This window comes from Ranitomeya variabilis, chromosome 2, assembly GCF_051348905.1.
Source record: "Ranitomeya variabilis isolate aRanVar5 chromosome 2, aRanVar5.hap1, whole genome shotgun sequence".
NCBI lineage: Eukaryota > Metazoa > Chordata > Amphibia > Anura > Dendrobatidae > Ranitomeya > Ranitomeya variabilis.
In genome coordinates, this window is record NC_135233.1 from 949,499,522 (window position 1) to 949,520,968 (window position 21,447).

Here is a 21,447-nt window from a genome sequence, read left to right on the forward strand (position 1 = left end):
GGGTACAGCTTATTGCTGGGTATGAACTGGTCAATTTGTGCCTTAAGTACCTTCATTTTATACATGTTTTCTACAGCAGTAATGCAGTTCTAATTTCATATATTCAATGTTTAGATATTATAGCATTTCAGAGAGCAGCTTTAATTTGTTGGTAGCAGATTAATTCTTCAGCAGGATGACGACCCCAAACATTCATCAAGTGTCATTAAGACCTATATTTAATGTAAAAAAAAAAACAGAACAAAAATGAGTCCTGGAAGTAATGATATGGCTCACACAGAGCCCTGATCATAACAGCATTGTGTCTGTTTCGGACTACAGGAAGACAAAGATGGATTTGCTGAAGCTACATCCATGGAAGATCTCGCTCTCTAAGATGTTTGGAACAACCTCCCTGCTGAGTTCCTTTAAAAAATGTGTGCAAGTGTATCCAGAAGAATTGATGCTGTTTTGAAAGCAAATGGTGGTCATCCAAAATATTGCTGTGCAGTGTCACTCACCTTGCATTTTGTTAACTAATAAAAAGAAACTATTAACATTATTAAAATATGTATGTATATATATATATATATATATATATATATATATATATATATGTGTGTCACGCTGGTGACTCACACAGACAGTAAGCGCCGCTCTACTCACTGCGCTCACCACTCAGATCCTCCCAGACTCCAGTCGTCTCCCTGAGCTGCCTCCTGCAGCATTTCCAGCTCTGATGCACCCTACTGCTGCTGGTGACTCTCCACACAGTTATAGGAAGGGACAGCCAGACATTGCAGGAATTAAACTACTTGTGTCCTGCAGAGTATAGGTTCCCCAGCCTATCCCTAGGTAGAAGATGGTTTATTAAGCAGCTCCTCCCAACACTCCTTGCCTAAATGTTCCTAGTTGCTTGTCTCTAGATCCTGTTGATACATAGCTGTTCTTTCTGTCCTTCTATTTACCAGGCTCATTTACTGTTTATCTCTGTTCCTGACCTCGGCTATGTATATTGAACCTGTGCCATGACCTTGGATTGTCTGACCACGACTTTGCCTTCATTTCCCTGTACCTGGCACCCTTCAGGGCCGGTGTCACCACCCGGCAAGTGCTGGGGCTCTGAACAAATGGAGTGGGACACCGGCACACTATGAGGTCCTTGAGTTGGGGGAGCCCAGTGGCAGCACTGGCACGACTTCATCTCACATACTCACGTCTCCTCATTCCCTGCAGCTCCAGTGTCTTCAGTGTCTTCTGGCTCTTGGTGACATCTCAAAGCAGGGGGCATGATGACATCACTACTGCGCACCCTCTATGCTGAGCACTGCAAAGAGTCAGAAGATGTTCAGGAGACCAGCGCAGCAAGAGAACGGGAGAGGTGAGTATTTGATTTTTTTATGTATGGAGCATTATATAGGGCCAATTATACAGTATGGAGCATTATAAGGGGCCCATTATACTGTATAGAGCAATATATAGGGCCCATTATACTGTATGGAGCACTATGAGGGGTCCAGTATACTTCTCCCGAATATCTCCCATCCTCTGGAATTCTTTGCCCCAACACATCTATCAACCACATTCGGATCCTTCAGATGGAACCTGAAAACCCACCTCTTCAGAAAAGCTTACAGCCTGCAATGACCCTGCAGCCTCCTCACCACTACCGGAGCTACCGCCTCACCAACACCGGAGCTGCTGCAACCCCCCAACCTACTGTCTCCTTCCTCACCATCCTGTAGAATGTAAGCCTGCAAGGGCAGGGTCATCTCCTCTCTGTATCAGTCTGTGATTATTAGTTTGTTTATTGTAAGTAATATATGTAATTTGTATGTAACCCCTTCTCATGTACAGCACCATGGAATCAATGGTGCTATATGAATAAATAATAATTATATGGGGCCATTATACTGTACTTGGCCCATTATATTGTATGGAGCATTATACTGGGCCCATTATACTGTTTGGAGCAACGTATGGAGCCCTTTATACTGTATGGAGGACTGTGTGGTGCCCACAATACTGTATGGAGCACTATGTGGGCTCAGTCCTAGGGCCCCTGCTCTTCTCCATCTACACCTGTGGCCTGGGACAGCCCATAGAATCCCACGGTTTGCAGTATCATCTCTATGCCGATGACACGCAGATCTACCCCTCTGGACCAGACCTCACTTCCTTACTGACCAATATCTCACAATGTCTGTCTGCTATTTCAGCATTCTTTTCTGCTCGCTTTCTAAAACTGAACATGGACAAAACTGAATTCATCACCTTTCCCCATCTCACTCTACCTCTCCATGAGACCTATCCATCAATGTCAATGTCTGCTCACTTTCCCCGTCCCACTCGCTCGGTGCCTCGGGGTGATCCTCGACTCTGCCCTCTCTTTCAAGCCACATAGCCAAGCCCTTGCCTCCTCCTGCCGACTCAAACTCAAAAATATTTCTCGGATCCGTGCATTCCTTGACCATGAAACCACAAAAATGCTAGTGCATGCCCTTATCTCCCGCCTCGACTACTGCAACCTCCTACTCTCTGGCCTCCCCTCTAGCACTCTGGCACCACTCCAATCCATCCTACACTCTGCTGCCCGACTAATTCACCTGTCTCTCCATTATTCCCCAGCTTCTCCTCTCTGCCAAGCCCTTCACTGGCTTCCTGTTGTCCAGAGGCTCCAGTTTAAAACCCTAACTATGACATACAAAGCCATCCAAAACCTGTCACATACATCTGTGACATGGTCTCCCGGTACTTACCCACACGCAACCTTCGATCCTCTCAAGATCTCCTTCTCTACTCCCCTCTTATCTCTTCTTCCCACTGTTGAGGGAGGATCTAAATTGATCCTTCACGGTTAACTCAGTGATTTCCAAATTAATCTACAGGGCGTTGCCGGCAACTGAAAATGACCAGACGGAGACATGTGTCTCTGTATGGGGGATCGAGCAGATCTCTGGCCCCCATTTTATTGTATATGAGTTTTGATAGTCATAGAAATTATACTTCAACCAATCAGCATAAGAACACGCTCACAGTTCTTAACCTATAAGAATGCAGGAAAAACTTAACCCATAAGAATACAGGAAAAATGGAAACTACAGATATGGTCATGTCTTTTTGGCATAGTATGTGTTTTTCTAACAGATGCCTCAGTCTTGTATAGTGATACACCCCCGAATCTATTATCTGGCTTGAGTCAGAAGACTCAAGGTCTTTATACCAATTATGAACCATAGCCTAGTTGCATACCAGGCTTGTGAACAACAAGATAAAATTACTTCATGGCAGCTGTAACCTTTTACCTAATTAAATAACAGAATTTATCTTTAAGCAACAAGAAAATGGAGTCAAAAACACAAAATGGAGAATCTAGCACAAAATGGAGAACCTTTCATAATTTGTTCCTTCACATTCCCCCCTAGATAAATTTTGTTAATTAATGTCCAGCATCAGAGGTACTATCCCAAGCTCTAAGCTCGAGGGGTACTGGTCTTCACATAACTGGTGCCATGTTACCAGCCATGGCTGTTGCGGCGTACCCGTCCCCCCTGTATACTAGAATTTACAAATAACAACTATTAATAACAGTAGTGGGGATCTTTTGAAGATGGCCATGCGCTTGGCTTCAACATCTTCATCAGGTAACTTTGTGAAATCGGTGTAGAGAAGAGCAGGGGTGGCAACGCTTTTGGTTTCATCATTAGTTATCTTAGTGCAGAATTTCCTAATACACACAGAAATACACCAAAAAACAAGTTTTAGTATTACATACATAACAAGGATAAAGGCAGCAATGTGTAACAAACTTTGCAAGATTCCAGCTATCCAGCCCCCAAATCCCTTAAACCAATTGGCTGGATTAAGAAAGGAGAAGGTGTCTTCCCACCAACTGTCCTTATTACGGTCATTGTCTTTATCATATTAATCTCTGAGTCTTTGAATATCCTCTAACTTTAACTTCATAGTGCTATTGGGATCTGTATAATGACAGCAAGCGGGTCCAATAATCTGACACATACCACCCTGTGCTGCTGTTAAGTAATCCAGTACTATGGTATATTGATTAGTGACTATGATAAGTTGGTTTTGGACAACAACAGTAATATTAAGTATATCCAATATATCCCAAATTTGATCATCTAGATAGTCTGTGGCCCTAAGCAATTTATCCCACATTTGTGTAATCATAGGGTAAATGAAAATAGAACTGACAATTTTATTGGCTATACCCATCTGTACTACTAATCTTTCATGATATTGTACAAACTTATTATTCAAGGATATTGGGGAATTTAGGCTTTCCCATGTGGTTACCAATAATAATATAGAAAATACGAAAACCAAAACATTATTTCCCCTTATTTGCTACTAGTCTGTTTGACCAGCTTGCAGTGCGATACGTGGATCCACGTCGGCCTTCCTTCCAGCTTTACTGCAGTGGGGGTGACCAGGATCACCGTGTGGGGTCCTTCAAATCTTGGTTGGAGGCAATCTCTGCGCACAAACTTTTTCACATACACCAGGTCTCCTGGCACAAAGGGATGGTGTCCAGGAACCTTGTCTGGGTCTGGAAGAGAACTGAAGACAGTTAAATGCACTTTGGTAAAGTGTCCATATAAGGCCTGCACATAACTAGTCAAGTTCTGGTACTTGAGTTGCAACTGTTGTGGAAAGAAACATTCAAGATTGGGGCTCCTGCCAAACAGAATTTCATATGGTGACAGTCCTGTCTTCCTGTTTGGGGTATATCTTACTGAAAACAAAGCTAGAGGAAGGCATTCTGTCCATGGTTTACCAGTCTCTGCCATTGCCTTCTGGATTTTAAGCTTAAGAGTTCCATTTAGTCTCTCCACTCTTCCACTACTCTGTGGATGGAGTATGCAATGCTTGACTTACCCCCAGTGCTGCCATTACCTCTGACATGATCTCTCCAGTAAAATGGGAACCCTGATCGCTTTCAATGACTTCAGGAATTCCATACCTGCATATGATCTCAGCCATCAGTTTCTTCGCCGTTGTCATAGCCGTAGCTTTGGCACCTGGGTAGGCTTCTGGCCAACCTGAAAATAAATCAGTGCAGACCAACACATACTCATACGTCCCTACCCTGGGTAACTGAATATAATCAATCTGCAGTCTCTGGAATGGGTTAAAGGGGCCGGGGAGTGTGTTTGGATGGGGTTTTCACTGTCCTACCCTGATTATGTGTGGCACATATCATGCAGCTCTGTACCTGCCTTTCTGCGCAGGTGGAAAACCCGGGGGGCAATCCATTGTTTCTGTAGGGTGTCACACATGGCCGTCTTCGAGTGGTGCACATTCTCGTGCAGAACCTGTGCCATCATTGGGTACAGTACCTGTGGCAGGCAGACCTTTTCACCCCTCCCCCATAGTCCAGTGACGGTATCAGAGCAAGCCCCTATCTTTTGCCACCTATTTTTCTCCTCCTTACTTGCCTGTTCTTGTAACCGGGCTAAGATGTCTTTCAACACAAGTGGAGATGGTGGGGTGTCTAGGTGATGTACTTGAGAAGCCACAGGAGTGCTTGCTGCTTTCTTGGCAGCCTGGTCTGCCAGTGCGTTACCGTTTGTCCGTCCATCAGTGCCTTTGGTATGTGCCTTTACCTTTATGATGCCTGCTTGGGTGGGAAGCTGTAGTGCATTCATAAGTTGCTGGACTGCCTCAGCATGTTTAATGGGGTGGCCATTTGCTGTCAGGAAAGCCCTGGCTCTCCAGATAGGCCCATAATCGTGTGCAATGCCAAAAGCATACCTGGAATCAGTGTAGATATTTACAGTCTTACCTTCTGCTAGTTTGCACGCTTCTATGGCAGGCCGCCTTGAGCTCTGCTTCTTGTGCAGACATATGAGCTGGCATTGACTCTGCCTTGATTACCTCATGTTCTGAGACCACAGCATATCTGGTACAGTAGCGTCCTTGGTCATCTTGGTGACGGGATCCATCTACAAAAAGCTCAAAATCAGCATTAGAATGGGCACACTAGAGATCAGCCGTTTCCTGAGACATCAATTCTAGACAATCATATGGTTTGGAAATCTGATCTTGTTCCTCTGGATCCATTCTAGAAAGAAAAAGAGTGTCCTTTTCCATATCACCTACTCCTCCCCCCTTTGGATCCATAGGAACTAGAAGAAGAGTAGCGGGGTTTAGAACAGTGCACCTTTTCAAAGTCACATTAGTAGGCATGAGAATAGCACACTGAAGTCGCAGCTGTCTGGTCATGGACATGTGGCTAGATTGTACTTGGTTAGGGATACTATATACATCATGTGGGGTGCGGACCATCAGTGGGTGATCCAAAACAATTCCTGAAGACTTGTGTAGCAACAGCTGGACAGACAACACTCCCCGAACACAGGAGGGGCTTCCTCTTGCCACCGTATCCAGGCGGCCGCTGTAATAAGCAACAGGTCTCTGTATTTGCATCTCGTAAGTCTTTGGTCATACCGTCAATGAATGTATTTACCAATACTTTAACATCAAGTGGGTTTACTGGACTGTACCCCATGTCTTCCCATTTCAGCTGCAACTGTCCAAAATACATCTCCACACTCTCTCCTTTGTCACATCTGTATGTGTCTTAATTTGCGTCCTAGTACGTCACCTGCTTTTGTGCTCACTAACTACCTAAGCTTGCCCAGGTACACTTATACGTCCATCATATTGTCTTTATCTGAAAAATGGGAAAGGTTGGTTCTCAGGGTCAGCCAATTGTTTTTGCGTAGCTAGCTAGTCAGAGGGCCTCCAGGGATAATACTCCTGTATCTGTCTTACCCTACCTGATGTGGTTGGTTCTCTGGTGGTGGGGGCGACATGACATGCTGGTCTACAGCTCCTTATGTCACTACATGTGATCTTGTCTGGACAGGATTCAGTGCAATTCTCTTAGGTCGGGTTGCAGCACAGATCATACAAGTATTTCTCCAGTCTGGGTTTATCTGATCACAGTCCATCTGTCTTGTCTGGGTTTCTGGTTATACAAAGGTATGACCGTAGCAGTAATGTGTCAGTCATAGTCGGACTTTTAAGTATCAAAACATTCATAATACACCTTACTTTCGTCCTGCTGCACTCTCTCAGACACCATTTATTCACTTGCTATATCAATCACTCAACGTGAAGCAGGTGAATCCTTTACCAATCTTTCAATCATACTGATAACCAAATAATCACTTACAAATTTCCTTCTAAAACTAAACACTAGATTTCACTTTCAAATTTCCAGATTATAATATTTCTTTGTACTTCAAAACAATATTGTCGCTTTAAACAAACACAGATCTACCAGCAAGTACTCTACACCAAGAAAATACAGAGAGAGCGCAGCGACATGCGTGCCCCCTCCTTTTCAGGGACGCAGAGACAAGAAGAATCACAGCATTCCTCAGCGAGTCAGCACAGAAGGGAGAAAACAATAGCCCAGCTCTATGCCCCCCTTTCTCCGGCACGCAGCACAGATAAGGAGAAAAGAGGAGAAATCTCAAACCAGTCGCGCAGCGGTCCGCTCCCTCCTCCCATCTCCTACACAACACTGATAAGAGCTCAGTATCTAACACGGTACCAAGATATATTTCTTTCCTGTATCAGTATCTTCTAAACAGAAACAGATTACAGCAGTTTTCAGACTTAATTTCTACGAAACCTTCATCACACAAATTCAAAATCGTCTTTTTCTTCCATAATAGAAACATGATTCTCCTTTAGAGCTAAATATCCTTACTAGTTTTGCACAATACCGACGGCCTTATGGTTTTATTCCACTGGGTCTCTCTGTTTCCCCGCTGGGACAACCCAAAAACACGGTACTCAGTGAAAGGAGGAGGGCGTCTTAGACTTTCCCTCCGAACACCCCTGGACATATTTAAATCAATATATTCCTGAGTTACGCATCCTACCCAATCTTCGATCACCTCACCGCGCCTGATTCTAACAGTGATCAGGAATTCAGGATATTTTGACTGTAAAGAGAATTACATCACTGGTCAATCCGGGGTGTCCGTCCCTTATGAGGTACGGTTCGAGCACTGGGCTTCCAACGGAACTACACCTCTATATGATTCCACCCAAAAATCAGCCCACCTCCGGGGACAAACCTCAGATCCTCTTTGCAGCAACAAACACAGGAAAACCACACCAAACGGTCAGTCTGGACAGTATAACTGCCAACTTACCGTGGTTGTTGTGGGGGATGATCAGTCCCAATTTTCCAGTGCCTGTGTCCGGTCCGAGGATCCTTTGTCTTGTTGTCCTCCGGGGGGCAGAGGCATTCCTGCTTGGAGCCCCACGTTCAAGGGCGCCAACTGTTGAGGGAGGATCTAAATTGATCCTTCACGGTTAACTCAGTGATTTCCAAATTAATCTACAGGGAGTTGCCGGCAACTGAAAATGACCAGACAGAGACATGTGTCTCTGTATGGGGGATCGAGCAGATCTCTGGCCCCCGTTTTATTGTATATGAGGTTTGATAGTCATAGAAATTATACTTCAACCAATCAGCATAAGAACACGCTCACAGTTCTTAACCTATAAGAATGCAGGAAAAACTTAACCCATAAGAATACAGGAAAAATGGAAACTACAGATATGGTCATGTCTTTTTGGCATAGTATGTGTTTTTCTAACAGATGCCTCAGTCTTGTATAGTGATACACCCCCGAATCTATTATCTGGCTTGAGTCAGAAGACTCAAGGTCTTTATACCAATTATGAACCATAGCCTAGTTGCATACCAGGCTTGTGAACAACAAGATAAAATTACTTCATGGCAGCTGTAACCTTTTACCTAATTAAATAACAGAATTTATCTTTAAGCAACAAGAAAATGGAGTCAAAAACACAAAATGGAGAATCTAGCACAAAATGGAGAACCTTTCATAATTTGTTCCTTCACACCACAACCGCATAAAAGACTTCTCCCGTGCTTCCCCCATACTCTGGAACTCTCTACCCCAACACATCAGACTCTCGCCTACCACAGAAACCTTCAAAAAGAACCTGAAGAGCCACCTCTTCCGACAAGCCTACAACCTGCAGTGATCCTCAGTCTGCTGAACCAGAGCGTGACCAGCTCTACCCTTTCCTTGTGCATCCTCACCCATCCCCTGTAGACTGTGAGCCCTTGCAGGCAGGGTCATCTCTCCTTCTGTACTTTTGTGTGCCTTGTTTTGCTCATTTTTATAGTACTTGTCTATATTTGCCCCTTTCACATGTAAAGCGCCATGGCGTAAATGGCACTATAAAAATGTATAATAATAATAAGTGGTGCGCATAATACTGTATGGTAGGCTGTGTGGTGCCCATAATACTGCATGGAGGACAATGCTGTGCCCAAAATACTGTATGGAGGATTATGTGGTGCCCATAATACTGTATAGAGGACTATGTGGTGCCCATGCCTATAATACTGTATGGAGTACTATGTGGTGCCCATAATACTGTATGGAGGACTACGTGGTGCCCATAATACTGTATGGAGGACTATGTGCTGCCCATAATACTGTATGGAGGACTATGTGGAGCCCATAATACTGTATGGAGGACTATGTGGTGCCAATAATACTGTATGGAGGACTATGTGGTGCCCATAAATCTAAAATGATAAGTCTACAGGCACTCTGTGTGCTGTGCGCTGCGAGGAGCCATCGGTTTCTGAGCTATTGTAGAATTTAGAATAGATATCATTCATGTAATTTAAGACGTAAGTGAAATCTTAGTCATTGAACTATACCTATATTTCTTATCTGTGCATCAGAAATCGTGGTATGTGTTGTGACAAATATAAACTATTATCAACCATTTGTAAGCTAGATATTATTTGTATGAACTCATCTTGGATTTTCACCGATCTGTAGGTGGCACGCTGAGAATGGATGTATGGGATGGCTGGAAAGAATTCCTCAGTGCTTGTGTATTTGGACACAAACAAAAAGTTGAGCATTACTTATCAAAGTATGAAACTATTCTCAGGTACAGAAATTGCTTACAGTCCTGGTTATTATAATTTCACTTCGTGATAATCTATTGCTGAGCCTTAATTTCTGACCCTTTTGTGATCAGCCGCTGCCAGAGGTGTTTGTGGCGGCTGTGTGTTTTCCGATCACACCTTTGTAGAACATACCAACCCGAACTTTCTTGTGTATGGGGAAATTGGGAGAGATCATTGATTGCCCAGTGAGTGCTCACTTGTATGGCTAGCTTAAGGGTCAATGTTTCTTTCACTTTATTTTTGTTCTATTTTTGTCCCAATAAACAGAATGGTAATATTTGAAGAAACCCTACCAGTAAAATTTGTAACTCCTGGTCCCATGTAAATGTGTCTGTAAGGTAGTGTAAGTACAGTAAAATACTACCTATTGCCATCTTCCCCATTTATCCTTAACTGGTCTTTTCTTCTTTTGGACCATGTGACCTCAAATCAGACTTGCCAGAAAGGTGACCAGTAATCGCTTTCTAAGTGCACGTTTATGGAAACTTATTCTATAGGCTTACATTGGTGGAAGTAGAATCGCCCTACAGTATCCTCTGTGTGAGCCAGCAAAGCTGATGAATGATCATGTGATCCAGAATAATATTGGAGCGGCGCTGGAAATTGGAGAAAATGGCGATCACTGAAAAATTTAAAGGCGCCTCCACTACATTATAGACACATATAGAAGGGATTAAGGGGATTAAAATTTAGCGGGGTGGGAATCTTTAATGATCAGAAAATCAGTCAGATCAAGGATTTTCTGATCTCCCTTTAACCCCTTCAAGACGCAGCCCTTTTTCGTTTTTGCGTTTTCGTTTTTCGCTCCCCTCCTTCCCAGAGCCATAACTTTTTTATTTTTCCGTCAATATGACCATGTGAGGGCTTGTTTTTTGCAGGACGAGTTGTAGTTTTTAACGCCACCATTGGTTTTACCATGTCTTGTACTAGAAAATGGGAAAAAAAATTCCAAGTGCGGTGAATTTGCAAAAAAAGTGCAATCGCACACTTGTTTTTTTATTTGGCTTTTTTTCTAGGTTCACTTAATGCTAAAACTGACCTGCCATTATGATTCTCCAGGTCATTATGAGTTCATACATGTAGGATAGCTGCGGAGACACCATCACGTGTTTCTCGACGCAAGCAGTGAATAGCCAGACCTTTCCCCGGGAGGGAACAACCACGGGAAGGGCAGCATCCAATGAAGGAAAACATCCAATACTGGAAAACCACCTATGCCAAGCATGGTATCCATCCACAGACAGCTGTTTCGGGGTGTTTGCCCCTCATCAGTGTGGAGTAGGAATCTGGCTATTAGGAGCAGTGCCTAGTAAAAGGCTGCGAAGGAACAGAAGATTGGCCTCGGGGAGACCAAAACATCCAACACCGCGGAGACACCATCACATGTTTCTCAACGCAGTGATCCAGAACACTGCCCCCATCCCTTATGGGAAATATGCAAATGCATGTAGGATAGCTGCGGAGACACCATTACGTGTTTCTCGACGCAAGCAGTGAATAGCCAGACCTTTCCCCGGGAGGGAACAACCACGGGAAGGGCAGCATCCAATGAAGGAAAACATCCAATACTGGAAAACCACCTATGCCAAGCATGGTATCCATCCACAGACAGCTGTTTCGGGGTGTTTGCCCCTCATCAGTGTGGAGTAGGAATCTGGCTATTAGGAGCAGTGCCTAGTAAAAGGCTGTGAAGGAACAGATGACTGGCCTCGGGGAGACCAAAACATCCATATGGGATGGGGGCAGTGTTCTGGATCACTGCGTTGAGAAACACGTGATGGTGTCTCCGCGGTGTTGGATGTTGTATGACTACATACAAAAACTATACAATAAAATTCATAGAAGATTATAAAAAAAGCCCCCCATACACATTAGACTAATGTCAGCCAACCCTGATGATATTGGCCAACAGTCTAACATGTATGGTGGAATACCAACTGAACTTGGGAGGGGTGTGTGTGTGGGACTTGGGAGGGGTGTCTATGGGGGACTTGGGAGAGGTGTGTATGGGGGACTTGGGAGGGGTGTGTATGGGGGACTTGGGAGGGGTGTGTATGGGGGACTTGGGAGAGGTGTGTATGGGGGACTTGGGAGGGGTGTGTATGGGGGACTTGGGAGAGGTGTGTATGGGGGACTTGGGAGGGGTGTGTATGGGGGACTTGGGAGGGGTGTGTATGGGGGACTTGGGAGAGGTGTGTATGGGGGACTTGGGAGAGGTGTGTATGGGGGACTTGGGAGGGGTGTGTATGGGGGACTTGGGAGGGGTGTGTATGGGGGACTTGGGAGAGGTGTGTATGGGGGACTTGGGAGGGGTGTGTATGGGGGACTTGGGAGGGGTGTGTATGGGGGACTTGGGAGGGGTGTGTATGGGGGACTTGAGAGGGGTGTGTATGGGGGACTTGGGAGGGGTGTGTATGGGGACTTGGGAGAGGTGTGTATGGGGAACTTGGGAGGGGTGTGTATGGGGGACTCGGGAGAGGTGTGTATGGGGGACTTGGGAGAGGTGTGTATGGGGGACTTGGGAGGGGTGTGTATGGGGGACTTGGGAGAGGTGTGTATGGGGGGACTTAAGGGTAACCAAAAAAAGAAATAAAAGTTTAGTTAACAACAGATTCCCATGGGGGCACACTGTTACACTGTTCCCCACAAAGTAAAAGCAAATGGAGAACTAGTTGAAAGAAAGGGATTTAGGATAGGTCCCCATCAACAGGAGAACGCCTTGTCGCTTGCTGCTGGGCATGCATGAATTGGCCAAATTATATGCTGTGTCTCCATTTCTTCCTACTATCTAGAGCAGTAATGCTATTCATTGTTCATACATTTCATGTTTACATATTATAGCACCACAGAGTGCAACTTTACTTGTTAATTATGCATAGAGATGGCGACTCTTAGTTTGCACCTGTACACACCAGTTTTCTGTTTGGAAGTGACAGTCAGTCTTTTGTCATTAGTGGAAAGAAAAGGCAATTACAATAATAAATAATAATGATAATTACAATACTAAGGTGCCAGACCTTACAATTGCTGACTATAACCAATGGTGATAAAATCTGGAAATATTATTGTATACATGTTACAGTCTATTCTACAATTACCTATGTGTTTCTCACAATCAGGTTCCAGCAGCGTGTAGCTCTGTACATAGCTGCCCACTTTGGACATCTGGAACTTGCGGAATGGCTGCAGACCAAGGGTGTCAGAGCAGATGAGGCAGTGGGTGTTCATCCTTATAGAGAGTGGTGCCGTGATACTAACCACCTTGATATTGGGAAATGTCCCATCCATGCTGCTGCTGAAAATGGTCAGCTTCTTCTGATCAAATCATTTATTGCACAAAATGTTTTGTGCTTGGAGTGTCAAAATGCACTGGGTCAAACAGCACTCGAGATATGCATCCGCCATGGACATAAAGACTGCGTTGTATACTTAGTTATGAAAATATGGTCAGTTGTCTCTTTCCCTAAAGTCTCTCTTCCCATGAACATTTACATCAAAGTTAAAAAATGGCTATATAAAACTCAGAAAAGAGTTCACAAAGGAAAAAAATGGGCTCCAGAATTTAAAGCACGTGTTGGAGACCCAGTTGTGGTTGATGGATTTACAGAACCAAGTATGACCAGTAGAGATTTACATGGGTATTATCAGGACAAATGGAGAAAGGTTGTGCAGAATTCTGGGGCACGCAGCAGTCAAGCCATTGGTAATGCAATTTTAAAATTGCGTCCTAAGACTTTGAGCGAGCGGACAACACAATTTTTCACATTTCCCTCACTCAACCAAACAAGAGGAAATCCTATCCAGAGGGCATGTCAACCTGTCCGGGAATCGGCAAATATCGAAGACATCATTACGACTAACTGGACTCCTCATATCCCGCTACCACCAATTGCAGACATCAGCAACAGCCGTCCACGTAATTTAAGGACTCCCCATGCTGCTTTTTTGCTGAATTCATCTCTAGAATCATTCTCAAAATGCAGGGGTCGGACGCCAAGACAGAGTGCAGTGTATTTCCTAAGCCTTGCAAGGTAAGTGTCATTTCAGAAAAGCTAATAAATTGTCCTCAACAGTTGATCAATAATATAGGAAATCTACCAGTGCATGTGAACAGTTGATGTTGGGTCGGTTGTTACTCTCATCTCGTCAAACACTTTATGATATGGGAGGGTGACGTCCTGTCTGCAGTCACTGGGTTCAGCCGTTGATGTCAAGTAGACGGCATGTGATCATTGATTAAGTGATCTGCTGCAGCAATCATCTGCTCTACATCACTGGTGAAGCGGGGTGCAACAGAGAGCTGGAGCAGCGGGGGATTTAGTATGTAAATAATACTTATTTTATTATTTTAAAGTGAACCCGCAAAGTCCCCTGAGCATTCCAAAATGTCACAATAGCATCCTATATGGTGATTTCAGTGTTCTAGGGATTGCCTGTTTTTTTAGGTAATCCTTGCATGTGTCGTGGCTGTCGAATAGGCCCAAGACATGCAGGCGTGGGGACTAGAACTTATTATTTGAGCATGCCAAAGACACTCGGTTATCACCAGAGCATGCCGAGATTACACCTTATCCGGACACATTAGCCCATCATTAGTATTTATCTTGTTGGTAGACAAAAAACTCCAGCTGGCAGGAGAAATGTCATGAATTCATGAATCCTTCAGTGATGTCATTACCTCTGATGCCATCGGAGGATGTTTTCAAAGCATCACTCCAGCATTTTTTTTATTTCAGCGCTGAAGTGGTGCAACTAATCTAATTTCCCTCAACCTAGTATTATACTTATCAGCCTCTGTCTTCATCTGTAATGTTATGACAGCAACTTTTGACTGACCAGAAGTCAGAGGCAACTGTCACAGACTCTCAATGTAAGTCTATGAGAGCCTCGGTCTGGCCTTGTTCTGGCTCTCATAGACTTGCTGTCACAGGGTTACCGCGACAGTGTGGAGCCAGAAAACCACAGCGTTTGATTACTCCTACTCCGGCACTGAGAAGAACCACTTCTCCTTCATTTTAAATGTGTTTATTTCTTCTGGCAGAACAGGGGTTAATCGGCCATGTTGGAAATCCCTGTGCTCACAGCTGATCTTGGTTAGCCACTCCTTTCCCCTTTATAATCTGGGCCATGTTACAAATCTTTGTCAGAGCTAGCATTTGCTGCATTGCTAATGGAGGGAGAGGTGTTCATATGAGAAGGAGAGTTGGAGATGTTATCTGTGACTTTTGTTTGGTTTGTATGTTTGGTAATTCCTTATCCTTCTCTATTTTGTTTTATTCCCCTACTTTCACACCCCGGTGCATTCCTCTGTTATATGTGAGTGAATATTTTTTATGCCTGGAGTTTTTTGTTAACAACTTGTTTGTGTTGCCTTGTTATTCGGGTTGAGTACTATAGTGCACAGTAGTGCCCTTCTTCCCTGAGTGGGGGAAGAGAACAGACAGAGGGCTAACTCAGGAGATAGGGCAAAGGCGAAGGCCCCGGCATCTTCACCATCCGAAGTATCCCGGGGAGTAGGGCGAGCTAGGGCACCCCCTAGTGTTAGGGGCAGGGAAGGAGCCCCCGGTCCCGGGTCAACTGACAGCTGTGTCGTGATACTTGCAATGAGTTGTAACTTTTGCATTGCTTAACAAACACTGGAGCAAACTGGTAAGTCACAACTTACAGAAGACGGACCGGAGTGAGGCCAAGAAAAAATGAAGACGGCTGCCGGTAAGTATAAAACTGGGGCAGGGAATTTAGATTAGTAGCACCACTCCAGCACTGATGATAAATTAAACCCTGGAGTAGTGCTTTAAAGAGTATTCTCCCCTAGACCCTATAACAGGTCTAATCAAATCCTTAATGAATCCTGCACAAAATTTAAGAATGTGCAGGCTCTATATTTAGCTGTTTGCATAAATTTCTTCTAAGATGAGATAATCATGATAGAATATTAACATTATATTTTCTTTACAGTGAGTTTAAAGAAAAATCTTGGCTCCGGCAGCTAGACATGGCCAGGGGGCTAGCCAGAAAATCAGTGCACAACTCATAAAGATCGGCTATGTACAAAGAACAGCAATACTGAGATATTTTAAGTAAAAAAACAAAAGTTTATTTTCCTTGCTGTGTACAGATATTGATGCACATATACAATGAAATAATGTTAAAGAGGTGTTTAGTTTTTAAAAACAAATATTTGAGAAGGTGTAAATGTGATTAATTCCTCCTCTGGTTCAGCTCTGAAGGTGCGTAGTTTACACCGCTGTGGTCAGTGATGGCCTTCTATTCGTTATTTTAGTACATATGCAACTGCCTATTTTAAAAAAGCTAGGCCACCCCTTTAAATTTAAATCTATATGCAATATATATATATATATATATATATATATATATATATATATATATATATGTTCCTCCCTAAACATGTATTATGCTTAATGCTTCCATTGTATCATTAATATAAATAATTATTCCGCAGTTAATGCAGAGACACACATGTTCAACAAGTTTGCCTCTCCACATTTGGAGACTGATCATATGTTCTGTAAGGCCACATTCACATGACCGTATTTCGACCCATATGCTGTCCATGAAATACAGCCCTTAGGCCAATGTTGTTTGATGTTCAAATTGTCAGGTTTTTTTTTTTTCCAAATTTCAACATGAAAAAAATCACAGCATGAGCTATTCTCTTCCGTATTCCAGATGAGATTTGCCTATTCAAGTCTATGGATGCACAAAAAAAATTGGATCAACTTTACAGTATCTGATTTTTTGTATAAATTGCAATTTTTAAACATAGGAAACTATATTTGTAAATTTTAATAACTAATGATCTATAAAAACAGATGTCCTATGGGTGCCATACAGTTCAGCATCAAAAATTGAAATCGCTTTTTCTGGATGAAAATCAGATATTTTTTAACCGTGCATGTAAACTTAGCCTTATATGAATGTAATATATTTCTTGTGTACTTATACATGTGAACTCGATTTATAATCCCAAGCACCTGTTTTTTCTCTTTTTCATATTATCGTTGCCATAAATCTCTCTATGATATAAATTTCAAAATAAATAAAATTACAAAACAATAAATAACAATTGATGTCTGTTAAAACTATCCTGCTGTTATCTTGGGTGACACAGAAAATGTGTGTATTGTTATATCAGGGGCTTTATTTTTATTTCAGCAATCTCTAATTCACCTTTCCCTGTATGTTTACTTGTAGCAGATTTTTTGCAGAAATACCTGCGACTGTCCTACTCTTCTGAATGGGCTCGCTCCCTAAGTATCCTCACTTTTATGTGTGGAACAGATTTTTTAGGCGCCAAAAAATATGCAATACATTATTCACGGGGGAATTTTTTACCTTTGGTAGTTTTTCATGGGTCAATAAACAGACAAATAAGCATCAAATCATTGGACAATGTAAACATGACGGTAATCAGCTAACGAACAAGCATTTGACTGTTCATATTTTTTATGCAGCCTAAGAAACAAATGTTTTTGGCAGCAAACTTTCAGTGCAAACTGCCAACAATATCCAAACTGTGGGAACTGACTGATCATATTAACAGTTCAGTCCATGTAACTGTGGGACGACGCTGGTGTCTATCATTGCTTCTATCTTCGTCCCCTGATGACATCTTGCTTCACAGTAAGAAGCTACGGCGGCGAAGCACTGTGCTCACATCTCTCACAGATTCTGTCACCAAGACCATGGACCAAGGACATCTTCAGAGGGCTGCAAGAAACCGAATTAACTAACTGCAGTGCCACCCTCTGATGACGTTGGGTTCTAGGAGAGCCGATAGACGATGCGGGGACTAAGTGCAGCCCCAGCCTCCTGTGACGTCAGGTTTCAGACTTCTCTCCAACGAAAAGTTACAGGAAGTGTAGTAAAAAAAAACACATACATTTAGGTATTAGCCTAAAAAGGCGAAATATAGGGTATTTTATAATAAAGATCCTTACAAAAGCTGTTAAGGTGTAAAGATAGATATTTAGAAAAAATATTTTAGGTCCTGGACCACCCCTTCAAACAGAAGTAGCTAGTTAGTTTCTACACTTTATACAGCCGGATGGAAACCTCTTCAGCAGCTCTTTCCAGCACAGTCTTTCGATGTCACGCTCAATAGTACACAGCACACTCTGTCAGTGGTGTCTCAGCCCTTTTCTTGGTCACTTCTCTTGGCATCAGTGCATTGCTGTAGCTTATCTGGCAACCATGCATTGTCACGGGGACACTGCCACCAAGGCTGCCATCAGGACAATACTGCCCTTACTGGCCTATGGGGCCTGGTGAGCAGAGAGATGACCAGACCGGGCCCTCTTCTGCTCACCGGGCCCCAGCGTTAGGATCCTGCGGTTCAGTAACTGAATGTGCATCCTCGACGCACATTGAGTTAAAATCTATTGACTTACGGGAAGGTTTCCAGCACAGCAATAGTAAACCGCCAACCAATCATAGACCGGCAGCTGACCTCGGCGCAGCACATGTCGCTGGCTTATGACGTGACTGCCATGCGCTAACGTGTCCGCATCTCAAAAGGATGAGGAAGAGGGTGCCTCTGGACCATGGCCAGGTAAGGATATATATATTTTTTTACTTTACTTTGTACCGAGAGCTGCCATATGGAGACAGGATGACACATGGGCAGGATGGAGACACATGGGGCAAGATGGAGACATAGGGCAGGATGAAGACATATGGGGCAGGATGGAGACACATGGGGAAGGATGGATACACACGGGGCAGGATGGAGACACATGGGGCAGGATGGAGACACATGGGGCAGGATGGAGACACATGGGGCAGGATGGAGACACAAGGTGCAGGATGGGAGATCATATGGGGCAGGATGGGAGAGATCATATGGGCCTGGATGGAGACACAATGGGGCAGGATGGGAGAACATATGGGGCAGGATGGAAACACATGGGGCAGGATGTAGACACATTGGGGCAGCTTGGGAGAACATATGGGGCATGATGGGGCAAGATGGAGACATAGGGCAGGATGAAGACATATGGGGCAGGATGGAGACACATGGGGAAGGATGGATACACACGGGGCAGGATGGAGAAACATGGGGCAGGATGGAGACACATGGGGCAGGATGGAGACACAAGGTGCAGGATGGGAGATCATATGGGGCAGGATGGGAGAGATCATATGGGCCTGGATGGAGACACAATGGGGCAGGATGGGAGAACATATGGGGCAGGATGGAAACACATGGGGCAGGATGTAGACACATTGGGGCAGCTTGGGAGAACATATGGGGCATGATGGGAGAATATATGTTTCTCGGACACACATTCAGTTAAAATCTATTTAGTTTTCTTTGTACAAAAACCCGCAATAAGGATGGACACACATGGGGCAAGATAGAGACACATAGGGCACAACAGCAGCCAACTGTTCTCGCTGTAATCAGTGACAGCAGGCGTCGACTGATGGGAGTAGTAGTCTCTCATCAGCCAACGCCTGTGACCAGCAATAAGCTTTTTACCACAGGTCACATGTAGGGTTGAGCGACTTTCATTTTTTTAAGATCGAGTAGGGTTTTGGGAAACCCGATTTTGTCCAGAGTCGAGTCGAGTGCAGTCGGCCGATTATCGCTAAAAGTCGGGGATCGACCGAAACACGAAACCCAATGCAAGTCAATGGGGAAGCATAGTCGGCAGTGAGTGGAGGCCAGGAAAACACCTACAGTGCCCATTTTAATGCCAAAAACATCCATTCTTGTTTCTGAAGCTTGCCAATCTTAATTAACTGTATAATAATAGTTGGGCATAGGGAATTGGGGGAAAGTTGTGGGGGGAGTAGGGCTGGCTCAAGTTTTTCGTGGGCCCAGGAAATGCGGACTACGTCACGGCGGTGTTGCAGGGAAAGGTAAGTATTTAAACGTTGCAAGTGCTGTGATCCTGAGCAAGCAGGGGGGGGCCCACTCGTTCGCATTGGCACTGGCACAGGGCCCCTCAAAGTACGGCGGTGTGTTTTCATGGCGGGGACGCCTCCCACCAGCAGCGACACTTTTGCGTACTCTGAGGGGCCCTGTGCCAGTGACGTCGCCAACGAGTATGCCCCCCCACCTGATGAAGGAACCTGCACTTTCATCTGCACCTTCCTCTTTGTCCCTGTGTAAGGTGGTATAACATGCGGGAAGGGGAACCTTACTTTCAGCAGGGTCAGATTCTGGCTGTGTAGAGTACAAGGGGAATGTAGTGGTCTAGGTCAATGTACCAGCAGACTCATTTAGCAGTGGCTGGGCAATGGGCAGGATGAGGAGGAAACAGATATAGGGCCAAAGAATAAAGTAGGCTAAATGCAGTTCAAAATTGGTAACAGGACTAAACAGGCGGCATTGCTTTGTTCAGTGGAGTAGCAAACCCAAGAGCAGCAGACACTGTTTCAAGGGCCTAACCACACTAGTAGGCCAAATGCAGTTTAATATCTGATAGTATAGGGCGAAAGCCAGAATGTGGAAGCTCAGCTTTGTTCAGTTGAGGACAACACCAGGGAGGGGCAGACACCTTTAGTAGGCCGGAAAAGCCTATTGCATTTTTTAAAATGGTAATTTGGAGCAGAAGGTTGAAGCTCAGCTTTATTTAGTTGAGGACAACACCAGGCAGGGGCACACAGACAGACACCTTTAGTAGGCCGGAAAAGCCTATTGCATTTTTTAAAATGGTAATTTGGAGCAGAAGGTTGAAGCTCAGCTTTATTTAGTTGAGGACAACACCAGGCAGGGGCACACAGACAGACACCTTTAGTAGGCCGGAAAAGCCTATTGCATTTTTTAAAATGGTAATTTGGAGCAGAAGGTTGCAGCTCAGCTTTATTTAGTTGAGGGCAACACCAGGGAGGGGCAGAAGCCGTTAGTAGGCCCTAACCACCATTTTGTTTTTTAAAAACCACTTAATGAGAGCCGGAAGGTTGAAGCTCAGCTTTATTCAGTTGAGGACAACACCAGGCAGGGGCACACAGACAGACACCTTTAGTAGGCCGGAAAAGCCTATTGCATTTTTTAAAATGGTAATTTGGAGCAGAAGGTTGAAGCTCAGCTTTATTTAGTTGAGGACAACACCAGGCAGGGGCACACAGACAGACACCTTTAGTAGGCCGGAAAAGCCTATTGCATTTTTTAAAATGGTAATTTGGAGCAGAAGGTTGAAGCTCAGCTTTATTTAGTTGAGGGCAACACCAGGGAGGGGCAGAAGCCGTTAGTAGGCCCTAACCACCATTTTGTTTTTTAAAAACCACTTAATGAGAGCCGGAAGGTTGAAGCTCAGCTTTATTCAGTTGAGGACAACACCAGGCAGGGGCACACAGACAGACACCTTTAGTAGGCCGGAAAAGCCTATTGCATTTTTTAAAATGGTAATTTGGAGCAGAAGGTTGAAGCTCAGCTTTATTTAGTTGAGGGCAACACCAGGGAGGGGCAGAAGCCGTTAGTAGGCCCTAAC

The 21,447-nt window shown here is 44.2% G+C and overlaps 1 protein-coding gene across 1 annotated transcript in view; it reads left to right on the top strand.

Moving 5' to 3' along the window:
• The window catches only part of ANKUB1 (ankyrin repeat and ubiquitin domain containing 1), a 41,608-nt gene extending 25,583 nt beyond the window's left edge, over positions 1 to 16,025 (top strand). The window contains exons 4-6 of the mRNA XM_077281756.1: positions 9,855 to 9,969; positions 13,108 to 14,019; positions 15,947 to 16,025. Of these exons, the coding sequence (XP_077137871.1) occupies positions 9,855 to 9,969; positions 13,108 to 14,019; positions 15,947 to 16,025 (1,106 nt within the window). The remainder of the gene's footprint in view (positions 1 to 9,854; positions 9,970 to 13,107; positions 14,020 to 15,946) is intronic.
• The last annotated feature ends 5,422 nt before the right edge of the window (positions 16,026 to 21,447 follow it).